General features: G+C 38.6%; 2 protein-coding genes and 2 pseudogenes across 2 annotated transcripts; 1 reads left to right on the plus strand and 3 right to left on the minus strand.

Annotated features, from left to right (window-relative positions):
• Positions 1–1,745: 1,745 nt before the first annotated feature.
• Positions 1,746–2,321, minus strand: LOC116095403 (interferon alpha-1-like). Its single transcript, XM_031376792.1, has one exon. The coding sequence runs from the start codon at positions 2,319–2,321 to the stop codon at positions 1,746–1,748; it is 576 nt and encodes a 191-aa protein (XP_031232652.1).
• A 3,298-nt stretch (positions 2,322–5,619) lies between these two features.
• Positions 5,620–6,191, minus strand: LOC116095404 (annotated as a pseudogene).
• Positions 6,192–6,636: 445 nt separating this feature from the next.
• Positions 6,637–7,154, plus strand: LOC116095405 (annotated as a pseudogene).
• A 10,115-nt stretch (positions 7,155–17,269) lies between these two features.
• Positions 17,270–17,842, minus strand: LOC116095406 (interferon alpha-9-like). The gene has a single exon (XM_031376794.1). The coding sequence runs from the start codon at positions 17,840–17,842 to the stop codon at positions 17,270–17,272; it is 573 nt and encodes a 190-aa protein (XP_031232654.1).
• Between the last annotated feature and the right edge of the window lie 3,838 nt (positions 17,843–21,680).

The following is a 21,680-nucleotide window of genomic DNA, read 5'->3' on the forward strand; positions in this document are numbered from 1 at the left end:
TTACCCTCAGAGAAGGGGACCACCCTACCATGTGATATCTGGTCCAAGCAGGACTAGAGATGGATGTGTATTTGTATGATAAAATCAAACCATCTAGGAGTGTCTCTCCAGTTATACAACAGATAACTCAAAGAACATTCAGAATAGAGAAGTCAATAGTGTGCTTACATTTTTTAGTTCATTTGTGAAAGATTTTTTACATGTGTTCCACAGTACATAATATAAAGCAAATATGCATTAACTTACCACAAAATTAATTTTTAAACAGAAGATAATACATGAAATTATAAAGGAATAGTGGTGTTCTAAAGGATTCCTTTTATACATATTTCAAATACCTGGTGATATTTATTCCAAAGGACATTTCTTAGGCTGTTTTAATGGCATTTGATTGCCAGATTACTTCTTAGAATGCTTGTCAGTTGTCACTATATAGGCAGGAAAGTTATTACAGTGTGCTGTAGCTTCATATTGTGTACATGACTTCACTGATATTTGTTATTCTAAATACTTAAATTCCTAGAAGTTGAGAGTAGAATAATAGGAACCAAAGTCAGGGAACTCAGCTGCTAAAGACTGGGGAAGAGTTGGTCAAAGAGCACCAAGTCACAATGAAAGGACTCTAGCAAGCCTGAGCACGGCAAACATGGCTCTGCCAGAACTTGCTCTTCTCCACCAGTCCCTCTGCCTTGCTGAAAAGGATTATACTCATAAAGTATAGTATAGTTAGGCACCAAGGGCTATTCCTTCATTCAGCTACTTTATTCACCTGAGGCTGACTACCAAGACCCATCCATCAAAGAACTGAAAATCAGTTATCAAAAGCCCTCTAGTTGCTGTGCTGATTAAACTGTCCAATCAAGATTAAACACCTCCTCCTAACACAAAGTTTCATCTTTTATCTATATAAAATAGGCATGTCTGTTTTCTCTGTCTCCAGAGGCAGTCCTTTGTCCTCCGTCCTCATGACAATTATCGCTCCCCTTTTCCCTTGTTTTCTTCCTCATCTCCTTAACCCTGCATACCCTGTCTTTGTCTCTTATTCTCTGCCCTTTGTCTCTCCAGGTCAAATAAATCTCCTTTGTTCTGAGAACTTGGTCTTTAAGTGTTTTGTGCCAATACCAGTCTCTTTACACAGGTAAACAAGAACAAGGAACTCTGGCTTACTGCTGCACAGCAGGCTGGCTGTACATACAGAAGAATATGATATACTGGTGAAAAGGAAAGGCTTAGGATTTTACCATCAGTGAATGAGAAGCATGTCATGAGTGCATCTTCTTGTCTGAACACTATGAGATGTTACATGAATCAACAATGCTTTGCAGCCTGGTTGTGTATATAATTGACTTCACTGCAGAATACCAGCATAAGCATTAAAAAATTAAAAAGAAGTAAAATATGAATAATTTAAAAAAGAATCATTTAGTAATGATTTATAGAAAAGCTATTCCAAATAATAATGCAGTATATGTTACATCACATAAACAGTTAAATAATAAGGGCTTAAATAAACTATAAGTAAATAAATAATAAATAAATAAATAAATAAATAAATAAATAAATAAATAAAACTGAATGAAGGCAGAACAATTGCCTTTACAGATAGATACAACATTGATTATTGTTGCTGAAATATCTTAGCAACTTGATTGAATTATTGCCAAAATGAATGACAGTTTTGAGATGGCAGAGTCTGAGAAGTGAGTTGTCATCTTCTAGACTATGAGAGTTCTCCCCACTTTGACTCAGGACTCCTTCTTCTCACTCAGTCTTGCCAGCAAGTTGACTGAGGAAGACAGGGCTCTCCAGACTTCTGCTCTGACCACCTCCCAGGCACAGGGGCTGTGTTTCTTCTCTCTCAGGTACACAGTGATCCTGTGGAAGTATTTCCTCACAGCCAGCAGGGAGTCTTCCTGGGTCAGGAGAGGTTCCTGAACCCCCACCTGTTGCATCAGACAGTCTTGCAGGTCATTGAGTTGCTGATAGAGGCCATTGCAAAATGAGTCTAGGAGGGTTGGATCCCAAGCAGCAAATGAGTCCTTTGATGTGAAGAGGTTCAGGACCTTCTGAATCAGCTCGTGCATGAAAGGAATGGCTTGAGACTTCTGGATCTGCTGGGTATCCATTTTCTCCTGGGGGAATCCAAAGTCCTTTCTGTCCTTCAGGCAGGAGAGAGGGGAGAGCCTCCTCATTTGTTTCAGGAGTGTCAAGGCTCTCTTGTTCCTGAGGCTATGTGTCTGAGGCAGATCACATCCTAGAGAGCAAGTGGACCAGTAGCTTATCACTGCCAGGGCCATCAGGAAAGCACAGGGCCTAGCCATTGTGAGTCTTGCAGATGTTGGTGGTCTTCTGGGCTGTTTGTTCTTGAACCTTCCCCTCTAGGTTCTCTGAAGACCATCCTGTGTGGATGTGTCTTAAATAGGGCAAACACTAATTTTCACACCCTGAAGTCTCTTCTCTTACTTACCAATGATCTTTTCACTTTCTTTAACTCATTCTCTGTTTATGTCTGGGCATTTTCTCTGAACTGTTTTGGTTTTCACTACTGCTTCCTCTTTCAGTACTTCCCTCTGAAAGCTGTTTTACAGGTTTTCTTTTTCTACTTAGAATTTTCATTAACTGTTTCACCACGCATAATTGTTGTTAGGAACTTACACATCCATTTAAAGACAAAATTTCTTGTAAAAATTTCTTATAAGATTTATTGAATTTTATTTTACACTTGTTTTTATATATATCTTTTACAAAAACATTTAAACCATAATGTAAGGTATAATGCAAGTTTTTAAATTAAAATATATTGAAATAATTTTACACTTTAAAATTTCAGTAGTTAAAGTTCTAAAATTTAGTTGTTTATGTTGCCTTCATTAAGTATAATATAAATTTATATAAAAAGGTTAATTTAATCATCACTATATATTAGTATTTATCTAATGATTGTCATGTCACAACAAGAACTTAAGGTGTAAAATGTCTTGCTATTCAACTTTGATGACCTCAGTTTGATTCCTGGAACCTACAGTAGAGAACCAACTTTTTCTCTATCAATCCCTCCATCCATCCCTTCTTCCTTCTCTTCTCTTCTCTTCTCTTCTCTTCTCTTCTCTTCTCTTCTCTTCTCTTCTCTTCTCTTCTCTTCTCTTCTCTTCCCCTCTCCTCTCCTTCTCTCTCTCTCTCTCTCTCTCTCTCTCTCTCTCTCTCTCTGTCCTTTTTAGAACATAGTCAGCATTGGATCCTTTGAAAATCATTCCTTAAGTTCCAAAAACTGGAGAAAATTCTCTTACATGAGTTTCTTTGAAACCTTGGACTATCTTATTTTTTAGTTTGATTATTGCCTATACATTTAAAAAAAATCCAATCAGGAGTCAAAATGTAATAAAAAGCAGTTGTATAGTAACCAGAGCAGATTAATGAGGAGAGAATGAGGAGCACACACTGGAGCTTCCTGCATCAGGGAGGGGGAAACAAGAATAGTGACACTGAAAGATGAAGTACTGGGAGCCTATCAGAAAGAAAGCTGTGTGTGTGTGCACATATGTACATAATTATATATAGTATGTACTGCTATTATACTTCATACTTACATCATGTAATTTTATCTGTATTTCCACTTTCAGTTTCAATCTAGGACAATTATCTCTATAGTATTTGTCAGTTGTGAATTCTTTTTGAATATTGAATTTAGTGATTAATATTGAGTGTCCAATGTTTACAATGGCTGAGATATTCAGGAAGTTTTGACTGACAGCAAGGGCTTTCAGTGCCTCAACTGTCTGTAGTTTTTCATTTACCCTTTCATCTTTCCTGAGGTGTTGGTTCAAAAAATCTCCACTTCTGTTTTATTTCTCTTTTCTACTTTCCTAGAAAGAAAACCCTGATGTTGGTTTGTGGCACTGAACCAAAAACATATGATGTCATTGGAAATCAAAGCTAAAGAAGGAACTGATGTGTTATTCAAATGACAAAGTAGTAGCAAAAACATTAGCTACTAAGATAAAATGGACAAGATTTATGATAATTAAAACAATGTCACAAAAGTGACATTTTCGAGTGATCCCCAGTGTCAGTGCAATCCAAATAAAATACTCAACAATCTCTCTCCCAGATGTATCATGTTTAGACTAATATGGAACCATGTAGATACCAAGGAATAGAATAAATACTATTCCTCATGTAACAATACCTGATCTGAAATTACAGCTTACATCTAAGACAAAGTTTACATCTAAGACAACCTTTCCCACACAAAGCTCTTGCAGTCCATGCCAATAAACACAGAGACCAACAACTAGCATTAGAGGTTTTTCCTGGCCTCAAGGATCATTGCAGAAGGGGAAACAGAATTGTTAAGAGCCAGAGACAATGGATAACTGCAGCAAAGCTGTGTTCTTGGACACAGCACGGTAGTTACTCATGTGAACTGGAAGTGGCTACTACTGAGTTAACATGACCAAGCCAGACAAAATATCAGCTTGGAAAATGGAGGCAATTCCACTTCCATCTGAGAAACTGTGGCAACTGATGACTTTTGGGAGACAGAGATTCAGTTATCCTCAGGGATGGAGCCCCTGAGAGCAGCTACCCATGCTCCACAAGATGGTGCTGTACCATGCACAACTAGAAGGACCAAGAAGAACCAAAAACAGATGGAAGAAGAGGAAGCAAAAGGAGGAAGACAATGACTATTGTGATGAATAAGAGGAGAAGAAGAATGAATACATAGGAAAGGAGAAGGAGAAAAGGCCAGGAAATTGAGAGGGAATAGTGGTTTTCAAATGATTAATTATAGAGGTATTTTACATCCATAGTGGGATATATTCCAAGGGCTGGTTTTTGAGGCTATTATGAGCCTTATTCCCAGTTTCTTCTTGGTATGTTATTCTGTGCTATATAGGCAGGCTAGTCATTTTTCTTGATCTATTGCTGTTCATGATCTCACCTTAAGAAACCCAAGGGGTTAAACTCATTGATGATAAGACTAGATGATAGATTCCAGAGGCCAGGGAATTCAGATGGAAGTTTAATATTGGAAATGTTAGGTGAATGAGGACTAAAACACATTATGACAGGAACAAGATAATCTGACTTTCACAGCACAGCATGCTATCTCTACATCCAGAAGAATGCTATATACTATAGAAAAATAGAGGCAAAGTTTTAGGGTTTGTCCAAATACTCTGCAGTGTAGACATGTGTCTGGTTTGGTTTTTGACATTGTTTCTTTGTATAATTTTTACAGTGTAGATTCTAATGCTAAAAACATTGGAAAATCTTAGAGTTACTAAATTAACTAAACAAAAGTGTTTTATAAGGCAAATTTGTTTAAATACAAAATAATTTAACTATATATAATGTTTTTTTACATTAAGAAAATGTAAGATGGCAAGATTTATCATAAATACATTAAAATATATGAATAGTCAATAAATACATAAATATGACCAAATGGATGCAGAAACAAATGCTTTTACATATAGACAAAACTCAAACATTTTTGCTGAAACATCTAGGCAGGTTGTTTGTATTCATACCAAAATAAATGAGTTTTTAAAGGAGAGCTTATAATGTGAGATGCAGTGTTCTAGTCTAGGAGGTCTCTTCACTTTGTCTCAGGACTCATTCCTTCTCCTCACTCAGTCTTGCCAGCAACTTGGCTGAAGAAGACATTGCTCTCAAGACTTCTACTCTGACCACCCCCCAGGCACAGGGGCTGTGTTTCTTCTCTCTCAGGTACACAGTGATCCTGTGGAAGTATCCCCTCACAGCCAGCAGGGAGTCTTTCAGGGTCAAGGGATGTTTCTGCATCCCTACCTGCTGTATCAGACAAGCTTGTATGTCATTGAGTTGCTGGTGGAGGTAGTCACAAAATCAATCAGGAGGGTTGCCTCCCAAGCAGCAGATGAGTCCTTTTAGCTAAAGATGTTCAGGATCTGCTGGGCCAGCTCATGCAGGACAGAGATGGTTTGAGCCTTCTGAATCCGCTGGGCATCCGTCTTCTCCTGGGAGAATCCAAAGTATTTTCTGTCCTTCAGGAAGGAGAGAGGAAAGGGTTTCCGTATTTGAACCAGAAGTATCGAAGCTCTCTTGTTCCTGAGGTTATGAATTTGAGGCAAGTCACATCCTAGAGAGAAAATTGACCAATAGCTCATCATCACCAGGGCCATCAGGAAAGCCTAGGACCTAGCCATTGTGGTTCTTGCAGATGCTGCTGGGTGGTCCTGAACCTCTAGGTTCTCTGAAGACCATCTGGTAAATGTCTTAAATAGTGAAAACTAGTAGTTTCCATTTTTTTAATGCCCACCTTCTCTTTCAATTTTTTTCTTCACTTTCTTTAAATCATTTTCTTCTTATGTTGGAATTTTCTCTCAACCTTATATCATCTTCATTATTTCTTTCATGTTCACCTCTCATCTCAACAAACGTATAATTTTTTTCTTTTTAATAAAATTGTTATCAGCCTTTACAACACAGATATTCATCCAATGATTGCAATTTTCATACCCGATGTCCAGACAAGTTTTATCTAAACAAGGTATTTAAAAGTTATTGGATTTTAGTATAAAGAACAATAATAAATGGATGTGCCCATACTGCCGAGCATACCTTCCTTCAGAGGGAGGAGTGCCTGCCACCGACATAGCCAAGAGGATGAAGTCAGAGTACCAGAACTGTGCCGAGTGTGGAACTCTGGTTTGCCTCAGTGACATGAGAGTGCATATAAGAACGTGTGAGAAGTACATCGATAAATATGGCCCACTGCAAGAACTTGGCGAGACCACAGCAAGATGTGTATGTCCATTTTGTCAGAGGGAACTGGATGAAGACTGCTTGCTCGATCACTGCATTATCCACCGCAGATCAGAAGCTCCGGAGGCCTGTGTTCTGTCCGCTTTGCCATTCACGACCTAAGGAAAGCCCAAGGACCTAATGGCAGTTTAATTAGACATTTGCACGTCAGTCACACTTTGTTTTATGATGATTTCATAGATTTTGATATAACTGAGGAAGCCATTATTCGCAGAGTGCTAGACCGCTCACTTCTTGAATATGTGAATCAGTCAAACACCACATAATTTTATGAATAGGAAGGGGACTGTTCACCATTTAAGATGCTGCTTGAAGGACCAGAGCGGAATTGTCAGTGTTTGATGGAGAAACATGTACCACAGTGTTATATGCTTGCCTTTTGTTACGTTTCAAAAACTGTTTTCATTCTGGTTTAGATCTGCCTTTACATTCTTGAGTTTATTAGACATTTAACCACAAGAAACAGCCTCCATCAGCCATTAACAGATGGAAGAGACACAACACAGGCTGGCTATGTAATGGAGCAGCTTCATGTGTACATTAGTGATGCTGTGTCTCAACCATGATCATGGTTAAGCAAGAAAACCAATCTCTGTTCTATGTTAAAAGATGGAGAAAGGAACAAAATATGGACATTAAAGGAAATCTGAAATTCAAATTCTCCTGCTCTAATCTCCATTAAAGAACGTGAATAATCTTATGAGAAGAAGGAAAGAAAAGAATTTCAGGTCACCAAAATCCAATTTAACCAAAGTATAGTACTTAATACTGCAACAAATTCTCTGTTCGAAGTGTATTCTTAGCCAGGCATGGGGGGGGGGGCATGCCTGTAATCCAAGTATTCAGGAGGGGAGCATAGAAGGGTCAGGAGTGCAAGGACAGCCTTGGCTAATGAGTTGACGAATGAGACCATAAAAAAAGCATTTAAAAACATAAAAAGGAAAAAAAATATGTGAACTTACCTATTGATATACTATGTTTGCACATATAAATATTTGATAGAATATTTTTCAAATACTCAAAGCTTATTACTTGGAATTATTTTATAATGTAGGTGATTGCTAAGGCTCACCTGTGGCTATTCATGGTAGTTTTCACATCGGTGATTTTGAGGGGAACTCCCCAGCTATGTTTTACATTTTAACATCTTAAAAAGTATAAAATAAAGCACATATTCTAAAAGTCAGGTAAAAAAAGTTATTGAATTTCAATACAATTACATTGATTACATTACAATACATTACAAGCAATTTTTGTTAGTATTTATATAAACTACATAATTATTTAAAGTATAATCTAATGTCTGATGCTAATTTATTGTTTCTAATTTAATTATATGCTTTTAAAATTTTCAGTGTTTGAAGGCTAAAATTAGCTTTTTTAAAATTTCTTTTATTAATATTGTTAATTATTTATATAAAGCATTGATTTAGTAATCATTACACATTAGCTATTTATCTGATGATGTCATGCTGTTGTGAGAGTTCAGTTTGTAAAATGGCTTGCTTTTCAAGGTTGATGAGCTGAGTTCACTTTCTGGATCCCATTGTTGCAGTAGACAACAAATGCCTGAAAGATGGCCTCTGACCACTACATTGAAAATGTGGCAAAGTTGTGCCTGTTCACTCACATTCAATGCACCTATGCACTCAAACCCATATTCACATGCAGTATCATATACATCCACACACATAATTTCAATCATATCCACTCACACAATCATATACATACAGATACACACTCTCATATACTTATGCACACTGTTACATAAACTACCAGACATATACAATCATATACACACACAACACGGTGCATGCACACATACTATTCAGATATACAGACATACATTCTCACATACTGAGGCACACACACTCAAACACTCATTCACATATTTCTAAATAGGCACAAACTAATATACACATTACACATATACACACCACTATTTACACATAAACACTAACATGTTCTCACATAGACACATAGATGCACACATTTATGCACATAGATGAATGAACACTGATTACACCCATACATGCTACACAGACAAATGCAAACATGTCATTTCTGTGTGTCTGAAGAATTCAAATACTTTTTCACTCATTTTGTAAATTATAAATCAATTTAATTTAATTAATGACAACAAATAATTATTATATTATTAAAATTATATGAAAAGCCCCTCTGTGTAGAAGAACATTAGAGTCACTATTGTTATTGCTTCCAAAGTGTGTCTGGCTGGAATGTTCGTTTTTCTGCTGTTGACAATTTTAGTTTCTCCTTCTTTCAGGGTATATACACTGTTTTCAGACACTTTGGAAACATGTCCACTCATTGTTTTATGTCTACCAACCCTGGTGATTGTTTCCTTGGCTATGCAGAACTTGCTTAGTGCCTTTACGTCTGCTCAGTCTTTATGACATTTTGATGCCTCTATTGTAGAGTCTTTATCCAAGAAGTCTGTATTTTTGTCATTTCTGTGGAGCCCCTTAAGTGACAAATGTGTGCATTTCAGATGTTTAGGAAGATGAAAGAAATGTAGGGATCTGATAACCATGTTCACTGGGCTGGTGTATACATAGCAGAGAGTCTTAGCTTGTGGCTCTATCTGAAAGGCCATTACTTCTTCATTATTAGGATATTCATTTGAACAGGTACATATAAACACACACACACACACAAACACTACCATCACCAACATTTGAATAAGAAGAATTAATAATTATTAGTCAATAATAACTTTAAACATCAATGGACTCAATTCCACAATAAAAAATAAAAACAGGCTAACATAATGTATATGAATCCATTCTTCTACAGCATAAAAGAAATACACCTCAACATCAAAGACAGTTGTTACCTCAGAGTAAAAGGCATGAAAAAGATTTTTCCACACAATGATCACAAGAACTAAGCTAGTGTAGTCATTCTAATATCTAATGAAATAGACTTTCAACCAAAATTAATCAAAAGAGATGGGAAAAGACACTTCGTACTCACACAGGAAAAGTCTACCAAGATTTTGTCTCAATTCTGAACATATTATGTGCTGAATGCAAGAGCAGTTACATTCATAAAAGGAATATCACTAAAGCTAAAATCATTCATCCAACTACACACATTAATATTGGGATACTTCACCACCACATTCTCACCAACTGACAGGTCATACAAATAAAAAGTTATGACTCAAATGGACCCAATAAACATCTACAGAACATTTCACCCAAACACAAAAGAATATACGTCTTTTCAGCACCTCATAGATTCTTCTATAAAACTAACCAACACTTACCCACAAAGCAAGTCTCACTAGATACAAGAAAATTGAAATAACCCCCTGTATCTTATCAGACTTCAAGAATTAAAGCTGGATTTCATAAACAACAAAAAGCCTACAAACTCATGAAAACTGAACAACTCTCTACTCAATGACCACTAGATCAAAGAAGGAATAAGAAAGAAATTAAAGACTTTTTAGAACTCAAAGAAAGTGAATGCAATATATATGCAAACTTACGGGACAAAATGAAAGCAGTGCTAAAAGGAAAGTTCATAGCACAAAATGCTTTCATAAAGAAATCAGAGAAATCTCATACTAGTGATTCAGCAGAACACCAGAAAGATCTAGAAAAAAGAAACATACACAACAAAGAGGAGTAAATGGTAGGAAACAAACTCATGGCTGAAATCAATAAGATAGAAATACAGAGAACAGTTCAAAGAATCAATGAAACAAAGAACTGGTTCTTTAAGAATATCAACAAGACAGATGATCCCTTAGCTACCCCAACTAAATGAGCCATGGATATAATATTCAAATTAACAAAATCAGAATGGAAAGGGGATGTGGATAGTCCTGGTGCTGTTTGTATTTTGATGCCAATTCTGCTTTCCCAGGATGGGCTGCAGATGAAAAGTGAATCACATACACAGGTGACTTCTTGTGAACCTTTTCCCCACATTAACTTGTAAAATAAAGGCTAGAGCCAGTGATTGGGCAGTGGAAGGAAAGGTGGAGCTGAAAAAGTTTGGGGCAGAAGAAGGAGAGGGGAAAGAGAGGACAAGGAGAGAGAAGGAAGGAAGATGAAGGAAGAACAGGATAATACAGATTCCATGTGGCTTTAAATAGCCACAGGTAGCTATGAATATCTTATAAAAGATGAATAATTACAGGACAATTTGTCCTATCTAGGTGGGCAATTTATATCATTATCAATTGGCTCTGAAATTATTGTGTGGGCATCTTGTGAATTGAGAATTTATTGATATATAAATTTGACTGATTAATTATGAGCTTCAAGAGTTTTGATTTACTGGCTTAAAGGGATTTGTGAAAACTAGCTGCAAGGGGTAGATGGCTGAGAAGGTACAAGCAATTCTGAGGCAAGCGAACCAAAGCTGGGAAGACTGCTGCATGGGACTAAGATAGAGGCCATAAGACTGCTGGGGCAAAGAGTAGCTGGGTACAGTGCAGGATGGTGCAATTTTTAAAAATATTTCCAGCAAGAAAGGAGGACATAACAACAGAAACTGAGGAAATCCAAAATATCTGTAAATCATAGTTCAAAAACCTGTATTCCACAAAGTTGGAAAGTCTAAAAGAAAGGGACAAATTTCTACATATATACCACTTTCCAAAGTTAAATCAAGATCAGATAAATAATTTAAATGAACCTATAACTACTACTGAAATAGAAGTTACTAAAAAGTCTCCCAATGTGGGGAAAAGCCTAGTGTTTGAGTTTTAGCTCAGAATTCTACCAGATTTTCAAAAGAAGAGCTAATCTCAATACTCCTTAAATTCTTCCATAAAATACAAACAGAAGGAACATTGCCAATTTCATTTTATTGTGAGGGCACAGTTGCCTTGATACTCAAATCACACAAAGGTTCAACAACGTAAGAGAGTTGTAGACAAACTTCCCTCATCATGAATATTGATACAAAAATACTCAAAAATACTAACAAACAGAATTCTAGAACACATCAAAAACATCATGTATCATGGTTAACTAGACTCTTTCAGAGATACAAGTATGGTTCAACATATGAAAATCCGTCCATGTAATCCACTGCATACACCCACTAAAATAATAAAAAAAAAATTACATGATCATCTCAATAGGTACTTAAAAGGCCTTTGACAAAATTCAACAGTATTTCATGATAAGAGTTTTGGAGAGATCAGGTAATCAAGGGACATACCTATACATAATAAAGGCAATGGAGAAAAAGCCTATAGCCAACACCAAATGAAATGGAGAGAAATTGTTAGCTATTCCAATAAAATCAGGAACAAGCAAGGCTATTCTATCACGCAGCACTTGTCTACTTCAGTTGTGTCTGTGTGCCGCTGCCATGCGTCTGTGAGAAGACACAGAACCCCCCTCCAGGGTGGGGAAGCACAGTCTGAGGTCCCCTTGGAGAATGCAGAGAGATCTCCTGAGTGAGATCAGACATGCAGCTCTTTAGAGGAAGATCTGCTCCATTGCTCCAGCACGGCAGATCCCAATGAGAAGAGACAGTCCATGTTTTTAAGGCATTAGTTGTAGAAAGGCAGAGAGAGGGAGAGTAGGGAAGTAGAAGGCAGCCATGGTCACACGGAGAGAGGGGGAACAAGAGGGTAAGAGAGAGAGAGGCAGAGTGCTACAACCGCTCTGGAAATCAGTTTGGCCGTTCCTCCAGAAATTGGACACAGTACTACCAGAGGACCCAGCTACACTACTCCTGGGCATATATCCAGAAAATACTCCAACATGTAATAAAGACACATGCTCCACTATGTTCATAGCAGCCTTATTTATAATAGCCAGAAGCTGGAAACAACCCAGATGTCCCTCAACAGAGGAATGGATACAGAAAATGTGGTACATTTACACAATGGAGTCCTACTCAGCTATTAAAAACAAAACAATGAATTTATGGAATTCTTAGGGAAATGGATGGATCTGGAGAATATCATCCTGAGTGAGGTATCCCAATCACAAAAGAACACACATGGTATGCACTCTCTGAAAAGTTGATATTAGCCCAGAAGATCAGAATATACAAAGTAGAATCCACAAATCACAACAAACTCAAGAAGAAAGAAGGTCAAAGTGTGGATACTTCATTCCTTCTTAAAAGGGGGAACAAAATACCCATGGAAGGAGTTTCAGAGACTAACTATGGAGTAGAGACTGAAGGAAGGACAATTCAGAGACTGACCTACCTGGGAATCCTTCCCATATTCAATCATCAAATACAGACACTATTGTGGATGCCAGCAAGTGCTGACTGAAAAGAGCCTGATATAGCTGTCTCCTGAGAGGCCCTGACATTACCTGACTAATACAGAAGTAAAGGCTCACAGCTATCCATTGGACTGAGCACAGTGTCCCCAGTGAAGGAGCTAGAGAAAGGACCGAGCCCTTTAGGATGGACAACAATATGAACTACCTAGTACCCTCAGAGCTCCCAGAGACTAAACCACCAACCAAAGATTACACATAGTGGGACTAGTGGCTCCAGCAGCATTTGTATAGCAGAGGATGTCCAAGTCAGTTGTCAATGGGAGGAGAGGCCCTTGGCCCTGGGAAGGTTCTATACCCCAGTGTAGGGGAATGGCAGGGCCAGTATGCAGGAGAGGGTGTGGTGGTGAGTAGGGTGAGGGAAGAGAGAACAGGGGTTTGTTTTATTTTATTTTATTTTTATTGGAGGGTAACTGGGAAAGGAGATATCGTATGACATGTAAATGAAGAAAATGTCTAATAAAAATAATTGGACTTCTTGCTAAAATCAACCTAAAGATTCAATGCAGTGTTCATGAAGATTCCAGCAAAATTCTTTACAGATCTTGAAAGAACAGCACTCAACTTCAAATGTCGAAAACAACTAACTAAGGGTAGCCAAACAATTCTGTGCAATGATAGAACTTTCAGAAGTATCACTATCAGGGTCTACAATGAGGCTATAGCAATAAAAACCACGTGATATTGGCATAAAAATACACAGGTTCGTTAATGGAATCCAATCAAAGGCACAGAAGTAAGCATGCATACACACTATGGGCACCTGATGAGGAAGCCAGAATTATACAACGGAAAAGAGAAAGCATCTTCAAGAAATGGTGCTAGTGTAATTCAATGTGAGCATGTAGATGAATACAAATAGATACATATCTCTCATCTTGCACAGAACTCAAGTCCAAGTGAATCAAAGCCTCAACATAAAATCAAATACACCTGTCCTTATATGAGAAAAAGTGGCTAGTAGCTTTGAATGCCTTGTCACAGGAGACAACTTCCTGAAGAGAAAAACAATAACAGAAGCACTAAGATTAACAATTAATAATTGGGAACTCATGAAACTGAAAGGTTCTAAAAGGCAAAAAAATTTGTCAATAGGACAAAACAATAGCAGTGTAATTTTCACTAACTCCACATCTGACAGAGGACTAATTTCCAAAATATATTAAAAATTCAAGAATTCTTACTGGAAATTATAGCCTCTTGGTTTTAGATTCATAAATCCTAGAAGATTACTTATCTCTAGTTGTTCATATGACATTTTCTTTTCAGACGTGATCCACATTTTGGATATCAGGGTGTCACGAATTCCTAGACAACACTAGGTTGTCTATATTAGTAGAGAAATATTATAATTCATCTTATTATTATTTTAGTTGAAACGTATTTGCCATCTAGCTAAGTACCATTTTATGATCAATATTTAATCCAATGAATTCTTGATATGCCTGAAATTATCAGGTGAACATATAGAACACTCATAGCAGTACTGTTGCTTGCCTATTATTTATCTGGAAATCTTTTCTGACAGATGGATATCCCCATGCTTTCTTCTTTGTCTAACGGCAAAACTGAATGGTAGTCAGATCCAACCCACTCTGTCAGAAAGAAGAGCTTTCCATTCTCTGACTGTGTGTGAGTTTTCATTTAACTTCTCTATTGAAGTGGTAGTACAATGGTGGATGCCTGCACATTGGTCCTTTGTTTACAATTACTTCACGGTGAAGAAAGATAAGCAGAGTGAAACAATCAAACACAAAATTAAATTTTCTACTTCCCTAAAAGCAGATCCAAATGTTGGTGTGTGGCAGAGCTAAAATCGCACCTCCACACGAAGTGAAACCAAAGAAAGAAACCTGCCATTCAAGTAGGGAAACTAGCAGTAATGATATCAATGTTTGGTTTAGAAAGCCTACAGTCATTAGAAAAATAATATTCAATAAAAATGAATACGTATTTGAAAGTCTTCTATAAAGTCAGTGTGATCACAAAAACTTTAGTAATGCAGCTTCAACAACTATTTATTTATTTATTTATTTATTTATTTATTTATTTAAAATTCCGGATTTTATTTCCCTCCTGGTCCACACTCCTGGTTTCACATCCCATACCTTTTCCGGGCTCCCCTGTTTCCATGAGGATGTCCCTATACCCCACCCCCCGCCCCACCAGACCTCTAAACTCCCTGGGGCCTCCAGTCTTTTGAGAGTTAGGTGCATCTTCTCTGACTAAACCCAGACCTGGCAGTCCTCTGCTGTGTATGTTTTGGAGGCCTCATATCAGCTGGCGTATGCTGCCTGGCTGGTGTTCCAATGTTTGAGAGATCTCGGGGGTCCAGGTTAATTGAGACTGCTGGTCTTCACACAGAGTTGTCCTCCTCCTCAGGTTCTTCCAGCTTTTCACTAATTCAATCACAGGGGTCAGCAGCTTCTGTCCATTGGTTGTATGCAAATATCTGCATCTGACTCTTTCAGCTGCTTGTTGGGTCTTTCTTAAGGGCAGTCATGCTAGGTGCCTTTTTGTGAGTGCTCCATAGCCTCAGTAATAGTGTCAGGCCTTGGGACCTCCCATTGAGATGGATCCCACTTTGAGCCTGTCACTGGACCTTCTTTTCCTCAGGCTCCTCTTCATTTTCATCCCTGCAGTCCTTTCAGACAGGAACAATTATGAGTCAGAGATGTGATTGTGGGATGGCAACCCCATCCCTCACTTGATGCCCTGTCTTTCTGCTGGAGGTGGGCTCTACAAGTTCCCTTTCCCCAATGAAGAGTATTTCATCTAAGGTCCCTCCCTTTGAGTCCTGAGAGTTTTTCACCTTCCAGGTCTCACCCTCCAGGTACATTCTGGAGGGTCTTCACAACCTCCTACCTCCCGAGGGAGGTCGCATGTTTCCATTCTTTCTGCTGGTCCTCAGGGCTTCAGTCCTTTCCCCCCATCCAATATCAGATCATGTTTCCCTCTCTGATCCCCCCCCCACACACTCCTTTTCCCTTTCAGGTCCCTCCCTCCGCCATTGTGGTTGCTTTCTTCTACATCCCAAGTGGGATTGAGACATCCTCACTTGGGCCCTTCAGCTTGTTGACCTTTTTAAGTTTTGTGGACTGTATTGTAGGTATTCTGTACTTTTTTTTCTTTTTTTTTTTTCTTTTTCTTTTGGCTAATATAGGTCTGATAATAAAAGTAAAATCTGTTCTGGTTGTATTTTCTAATTGGGACTGAAAATTTGACCCTGGACATATAATGAAAAATTCAAACCCACAATCTGTACTTCTTAGATAATCATGAGTCTGTCTTTGTTCTGTGAAGCCTGTATAAATAAAGAAGCACTATGGTTTCTAATCAGTCAGAGCTTCAGAAGTGATCTGGTTGCTAGTTGGTCAGAGCTAAGAAGTTCCCTGGACCACCAGGACCTGACTCCCTCCCTTCACTTATGGATTCTTTCTCTCCTCTGAGTTATTCTCTCAGCAATATTCAAGAGAAGGTCCTCTACAGATCATCCATCCTGCTATACTATTAAAGCCTAGGATGAGAGGAAAAATACAACTGATTAGGATCAAACAACTAAATGAGGATCAATACAAATGAATGAGGATGTCTATTTCATCGATCCCATGAGAGCCAGAGCTCAGGTGATGACCTTGAGCCCCTGCTGATGGTTGTTTCTCACTGTCTCTAGCACAATGTGTGATGCTAAGTGAAAGACACTATTAGTCACATTCTCAGTGTGAATTATCCAAGTCTAAAATTCAAGGTAGATATTTGCAGTGCATCCTGAGGCACGGCAAAAGAATTAAAAGTTAATTAAGAGTTAAAGAATGAACAAATAAAAGGAGATCCATTTAGTAATAATTAATAAAAAGGTATAACTGTACCAAATTGTGATGCAATGTATACTACATAATGTACTTTAATAATTAAATAAATACATACATAAATAAGCAAATGAATGAAAAAATAAATAGATGAATAAATGAAGGAATAAATAAATAAACAAATGGAATAGAAGAATGACAAATAGCTTTACAGATAGACACAGCAATGTGCATTACTGGTGAAACATCTAGGCAACTTGTTTTAGTTCATGCAAAACTGATATTTTTGAGATGTCAGAAATTGATCACTGAGGTTCAGTGTCCTAGTCTATGACAGTCCTTTCCATTTTGGCTCAGGACTCACTCCTTTTCCTCACTCAGTCTTGCCAGCAAGTTTACTGAAGAAGACAGGGCTCTCCAGACTTCTGCTCTGACCACCTCCCAGGCACAGGGGCTGTGTTTCTTCTCTCTCAGGTACACAGTGATCCTGTGGAAGTATTTCCTCACAGCCAGCTGGGAGTCTTCCTGGGTCAGGAGAGGTTCCTGTGCCCCGAAGTGTTTCATCAGACAGCTTTGCAGGCCATTGAGCCGCTGGTAGAGGTCATTGCAGAATGAGTCTAGGAGGGTTGGATCCCAAGCAGCAGATGAGTCCTTTGATGTGAAGATGTTCAGGACCTGCTGGGTCAGCTCACTCAGGACAGGGATGGCTTGAAACTTCTGCTTCTGCTGGGCATCCACCTTCTCCAGGGGGAATCCAAAGTCCTTCCTGTCCTTTAGGCAGAAGAGAGGGGAGAGTCTCCTCATTTGTGCCAGGAGTGTCAAGGCTCTCTTGTTCCTGAGGTTTTGTCGATGAAGCAGGTCACATCCCAGAGAGCAGGTTGACCAGTAGCTCATTACCACCAGGGCCATCAGGAAAACACAGGGCCTAGCCATTGTGAGTCTTGAAGATGCTGCTGATCTTGTGGGCTGTTTGGCCTTGAACCTTCCCCTCTAGGTTCTCTGAAGACCATCCTGTGTGGATGTGTCTTAAATAGGACAAAACACTAATTTTCATTTTCCAAATGCCCTCCTATAACTTCCTACTGGTCTTTTTGCTTTCTTTACCACATTCTCTGATTGGGTCTGGGTGTTTTCCTAAACCATTTTTGTTTTCACTATTGCTTCCTCTTTCACTACTCCCCATCAAAAACTGTTTTACCGGTTTTCTTTTTCTATGATTAATTTCTAATCTGTTGCACCATAGATAAACTGTCTTTGTTTGAAACTTACAAGTGTATTGTAAGACAAATTTTTATGTAAAATATTCTATAAAAGTTATTGAATCTCATTCTACAAGTAATTTTTATTTATATCTCTTACAAAGATACTTACATCATAATGTAGGGCATGTTGTAAATTTAATAAAGTAAAATACACTGAAGAAAAGGTATACTTTAAAATTTCTCAATATTTAAAGTTGTAAAATTGATTTCTTCAAATTGCCTTCTTTAAATGTAATATAATTTTATATAAAACTTAATTTAATAATTACTGTATATCAGCTATCTATCCGATGATTCTAATGTGGTCATGAAGATACAGGGTACAAAAAGGCTTGCTGTTAAACTTGATGAGCTGAATGTGATTCCTGGAACGCACAGTTAGAGTAGAGAACCAATGAATGTACAGGAGCCCTCAGCAGAATATTCACAGTACGGTAAGCTTGAGTATGCCCCTCCTCTGTCACACACACACATACACACACATTCACACACTCACTCATTTGTGACAAAAGCAACTCACGTAGTCTGTGAACCTCTGTATTTTCCTTTGACACATTGTAGCTACCTGTGTCTCTGACTATTGATTTCAAATCTTTTTCAAACAATTCAACACTTTGCTTTTCCTTTTAGAAATCAACCAGGTTTATGTATTTTTGTAACTACAAAGGACCTTACAAATGAAGTATAGTTTGATTTATAATCCCACTTCACAATGAATAACACCACAGTATCTGCTGAGAGACCCTCATTTCCCTTACTTTCTCTTTGTATAATTTAACACATTGAAAATCAAGCATGACTAGTCATAATTTTTTATTCTAACCCAAGAAACTGAAGAACCAAACTCTCTGCCTGACTTAATTAATTTCCTTAAGTGGACAACAAAGTCTCCCTTTTATTCAAGTTCAATATCAATGTAACTAGTTACCTCTCTTTTCTGAAAATTACTACAACTATTATTTTTTCAAACACAAATATTGCAAATCTTTGGAGACTTGTTTAATAAATAAAATAGCCAATGGGGACTTTTCCAAGTCAGGAACATGCTTTTAGTAAATGCAGAAACACTTGATTGTTTTCCCAGAATCCATGTTAAAGCTTGTACGAGGGTGGATTCTTAGCTGGTATTGAACATATGTGAGAATCCAAAAGAAGTAGACTCTAACATGCTAGCAAGTGGAGAACATGGAGGCAAACAGGAAGGAAAAGCTTCCCCTCTTCGTATGCTTATATAGGCTTCCAGTGGAAGGCGTGGCTCAGGTTGAGGTGAGTCTGTACATCTCAAATGTCAAGAATAACGTTGTGTCTTCCCATCTTGAAGTGGATCTTCCCTCTCCAAAGTAAGAGAAACTAGCTCACAGGTGTGCCCTACCTTTGGGGGTTTCAGGTAATGCTGCATGTAGTCAAGTAGACAACCCAGAACAGCAATCACGTCCTCAAGAGCCGATCCATCGAGCTGAGAGGGAGAGGCTTTGCTTAAGTGAGAGAACCTGTCACAGAAAATGAGGTGGAGAGTGACAGAGGTCAAAGCCTGACATTGATTGACATCTGGTCCCTCTGCGTGCACGTGCAAATGCAAGCACACAAGGGCGCATGTACAATAGGGATTTTATAAGCTAACACAACATAAAAATTGTATGTTTTATGACATGGTACAGTGAATCTGACAGAAGAGAAAGTGGCAAATAGGCTCCAGGTCATTGGCAAGTGTGAGGACTTTCGGCACAGTATGCTGAAAGCAGAAACACCAGGACCAGCAGTCACTAACAGGAAGGTCTCAAAGCCAAAAAGCTTCAGTGTGACAAAGGAAGCTACTACTCAGGCAAATTATACAAAGATGCAACTTTGGTTTTACAAACAAAATTATGTGATATTAAAACATGGCCATTGGTAAGATCCTATGTTCGTAAACACATAGAGTTGCTCAGTGCTTTAGCTCAGGTTTCACACTGCAGGCTCACTTTCCATGTGTGTCAAAGATTACACTGTTTAGGCAACATAGCACTAACCAGGCTCCATAACTGGGAGTGATAGTCACATAGTACTCCAGAGCTGTTGTAAGTATTGTCAGAATCATACCTAATTTTTATGCTCATTTCAACTACCTTGCATGTTCCTCCTTAAATACAGGATACTATAGTATGGTTCAGTATCCATAAAAATGTTTGTTTCAAATTATAATAGAAGCAACTCTAGCCTCTCAACATCTCATAGCAGCTTGTATTCTTCACTAACCAGGCTCCATGAACTTCTAGGATATTGAAATAGTTCTTCAGAGCTGTAGAGTTGGCTATGCTAGCTTTAAAGAGTATCAGAGCATCACAGCATGGAGGAACTATGAACACTTAACAACACTCCTCTCTCTCTCTCTCCCCCCCCCCGGTGTGTGTGTGTGTGTGTGTGTGTGTGTGTGTGTGTGTGTGTGTGTGTGTGTGTGTGTGTGTGTGTGTGAGTGGAACCGTCTTCCAGCCCCACTTGGGTCTGTGTTCGCTTCAGCCAGAGGTTAGATACAGACCTGAAAAATGAAACGGTCGAGAACAAAGAGGACGGACGCCAAGTAGGGTTATCAAGGCATCTATTTACTTGAGGATATTTTGAAAATTTATAGGCAGGTAAGAACTGAAACCAAAAATCTCCAGGCACAAGGTATATATGCATAACGTATATAAGGTATATATGTATATAAGGTATATATGCATAACGTAAACAAGGCAGCAGACAAGAGACCCAAACTCTGGAAACTTCAAAGTTCTCAGGCAAGTAGGCAGGTCAGCAGCTAGGTGTAGCTTCTTCTCTTCAAAGGCCACTTCTCTTCAAAGCAGACTGCAGTGTAGCGGGCCATTGTTTAGTCCCAGCAAGTGGCCACCTGCAGGCTCAGGCCATCAGCTCTGCCACAGAGCCTAGGAGGGGGAGGGAGCCAACATGTGTGTGTGTGTGTGTGTGTGTGTGTGTGTGTGTGTGTGTGCATTTAGATGTGTTGTCCTGGGCAAATGCATTTGTACATGGAAGACAGAGGTGGGTGTCAGGTACCCTCCTCCATTACTCTCTGCCTGACATCTTCCTCACAGTGCCTCACACTGATCTTCAAGCTCACTGATTTCACTAGATGTTGGTCAGGTCATTGGGATGGACTGTTTCTCTTAGCTATTATGTTACTGTACCCTGCCCTGCTCTGCATCAGTGGTTACTGGTCACTGCAACTGAGGAATAGCAGACAGAGACAGAGAAATGAATATGGCCATTTTCACAGTCTCAGTCCCAAAGCTTGACAAACTTGGCTATCTCCAGCTTTCATGGCATTACTATACACAGATATAGCCTCATGGACAGCTGTGTGATGCCCCCTGACTCTTAGGATCCTTCTCACATGGACCCGATGTTTCCGTGTGGAGTGAACATTGACTAAAGTACATTGACATGTGTGCAGGAATGATAGCTCAGTACTTGGTCTCCTCACCCCACCTCTATTCCTGTCTCGAATTCCCAAATTCTGTTGAATAAAAGCAAGT

The sequence above is a fragment of the Mastomys coucha genome, unplaced genomic scaffold, assembly GCF_008632895.1.
Source record: "Mastomys coucha isolate ucsf_1 unplaced genomic scaffold, UCSF_Mcou_1 pScaffold18, whole genome shotgun sequence".
Lineage (NCBI taxonomy): Eukaryota > Metazoa > Chordata > Mammalia > Rodentia > Muridae > Mastomys > Mastomys coucha.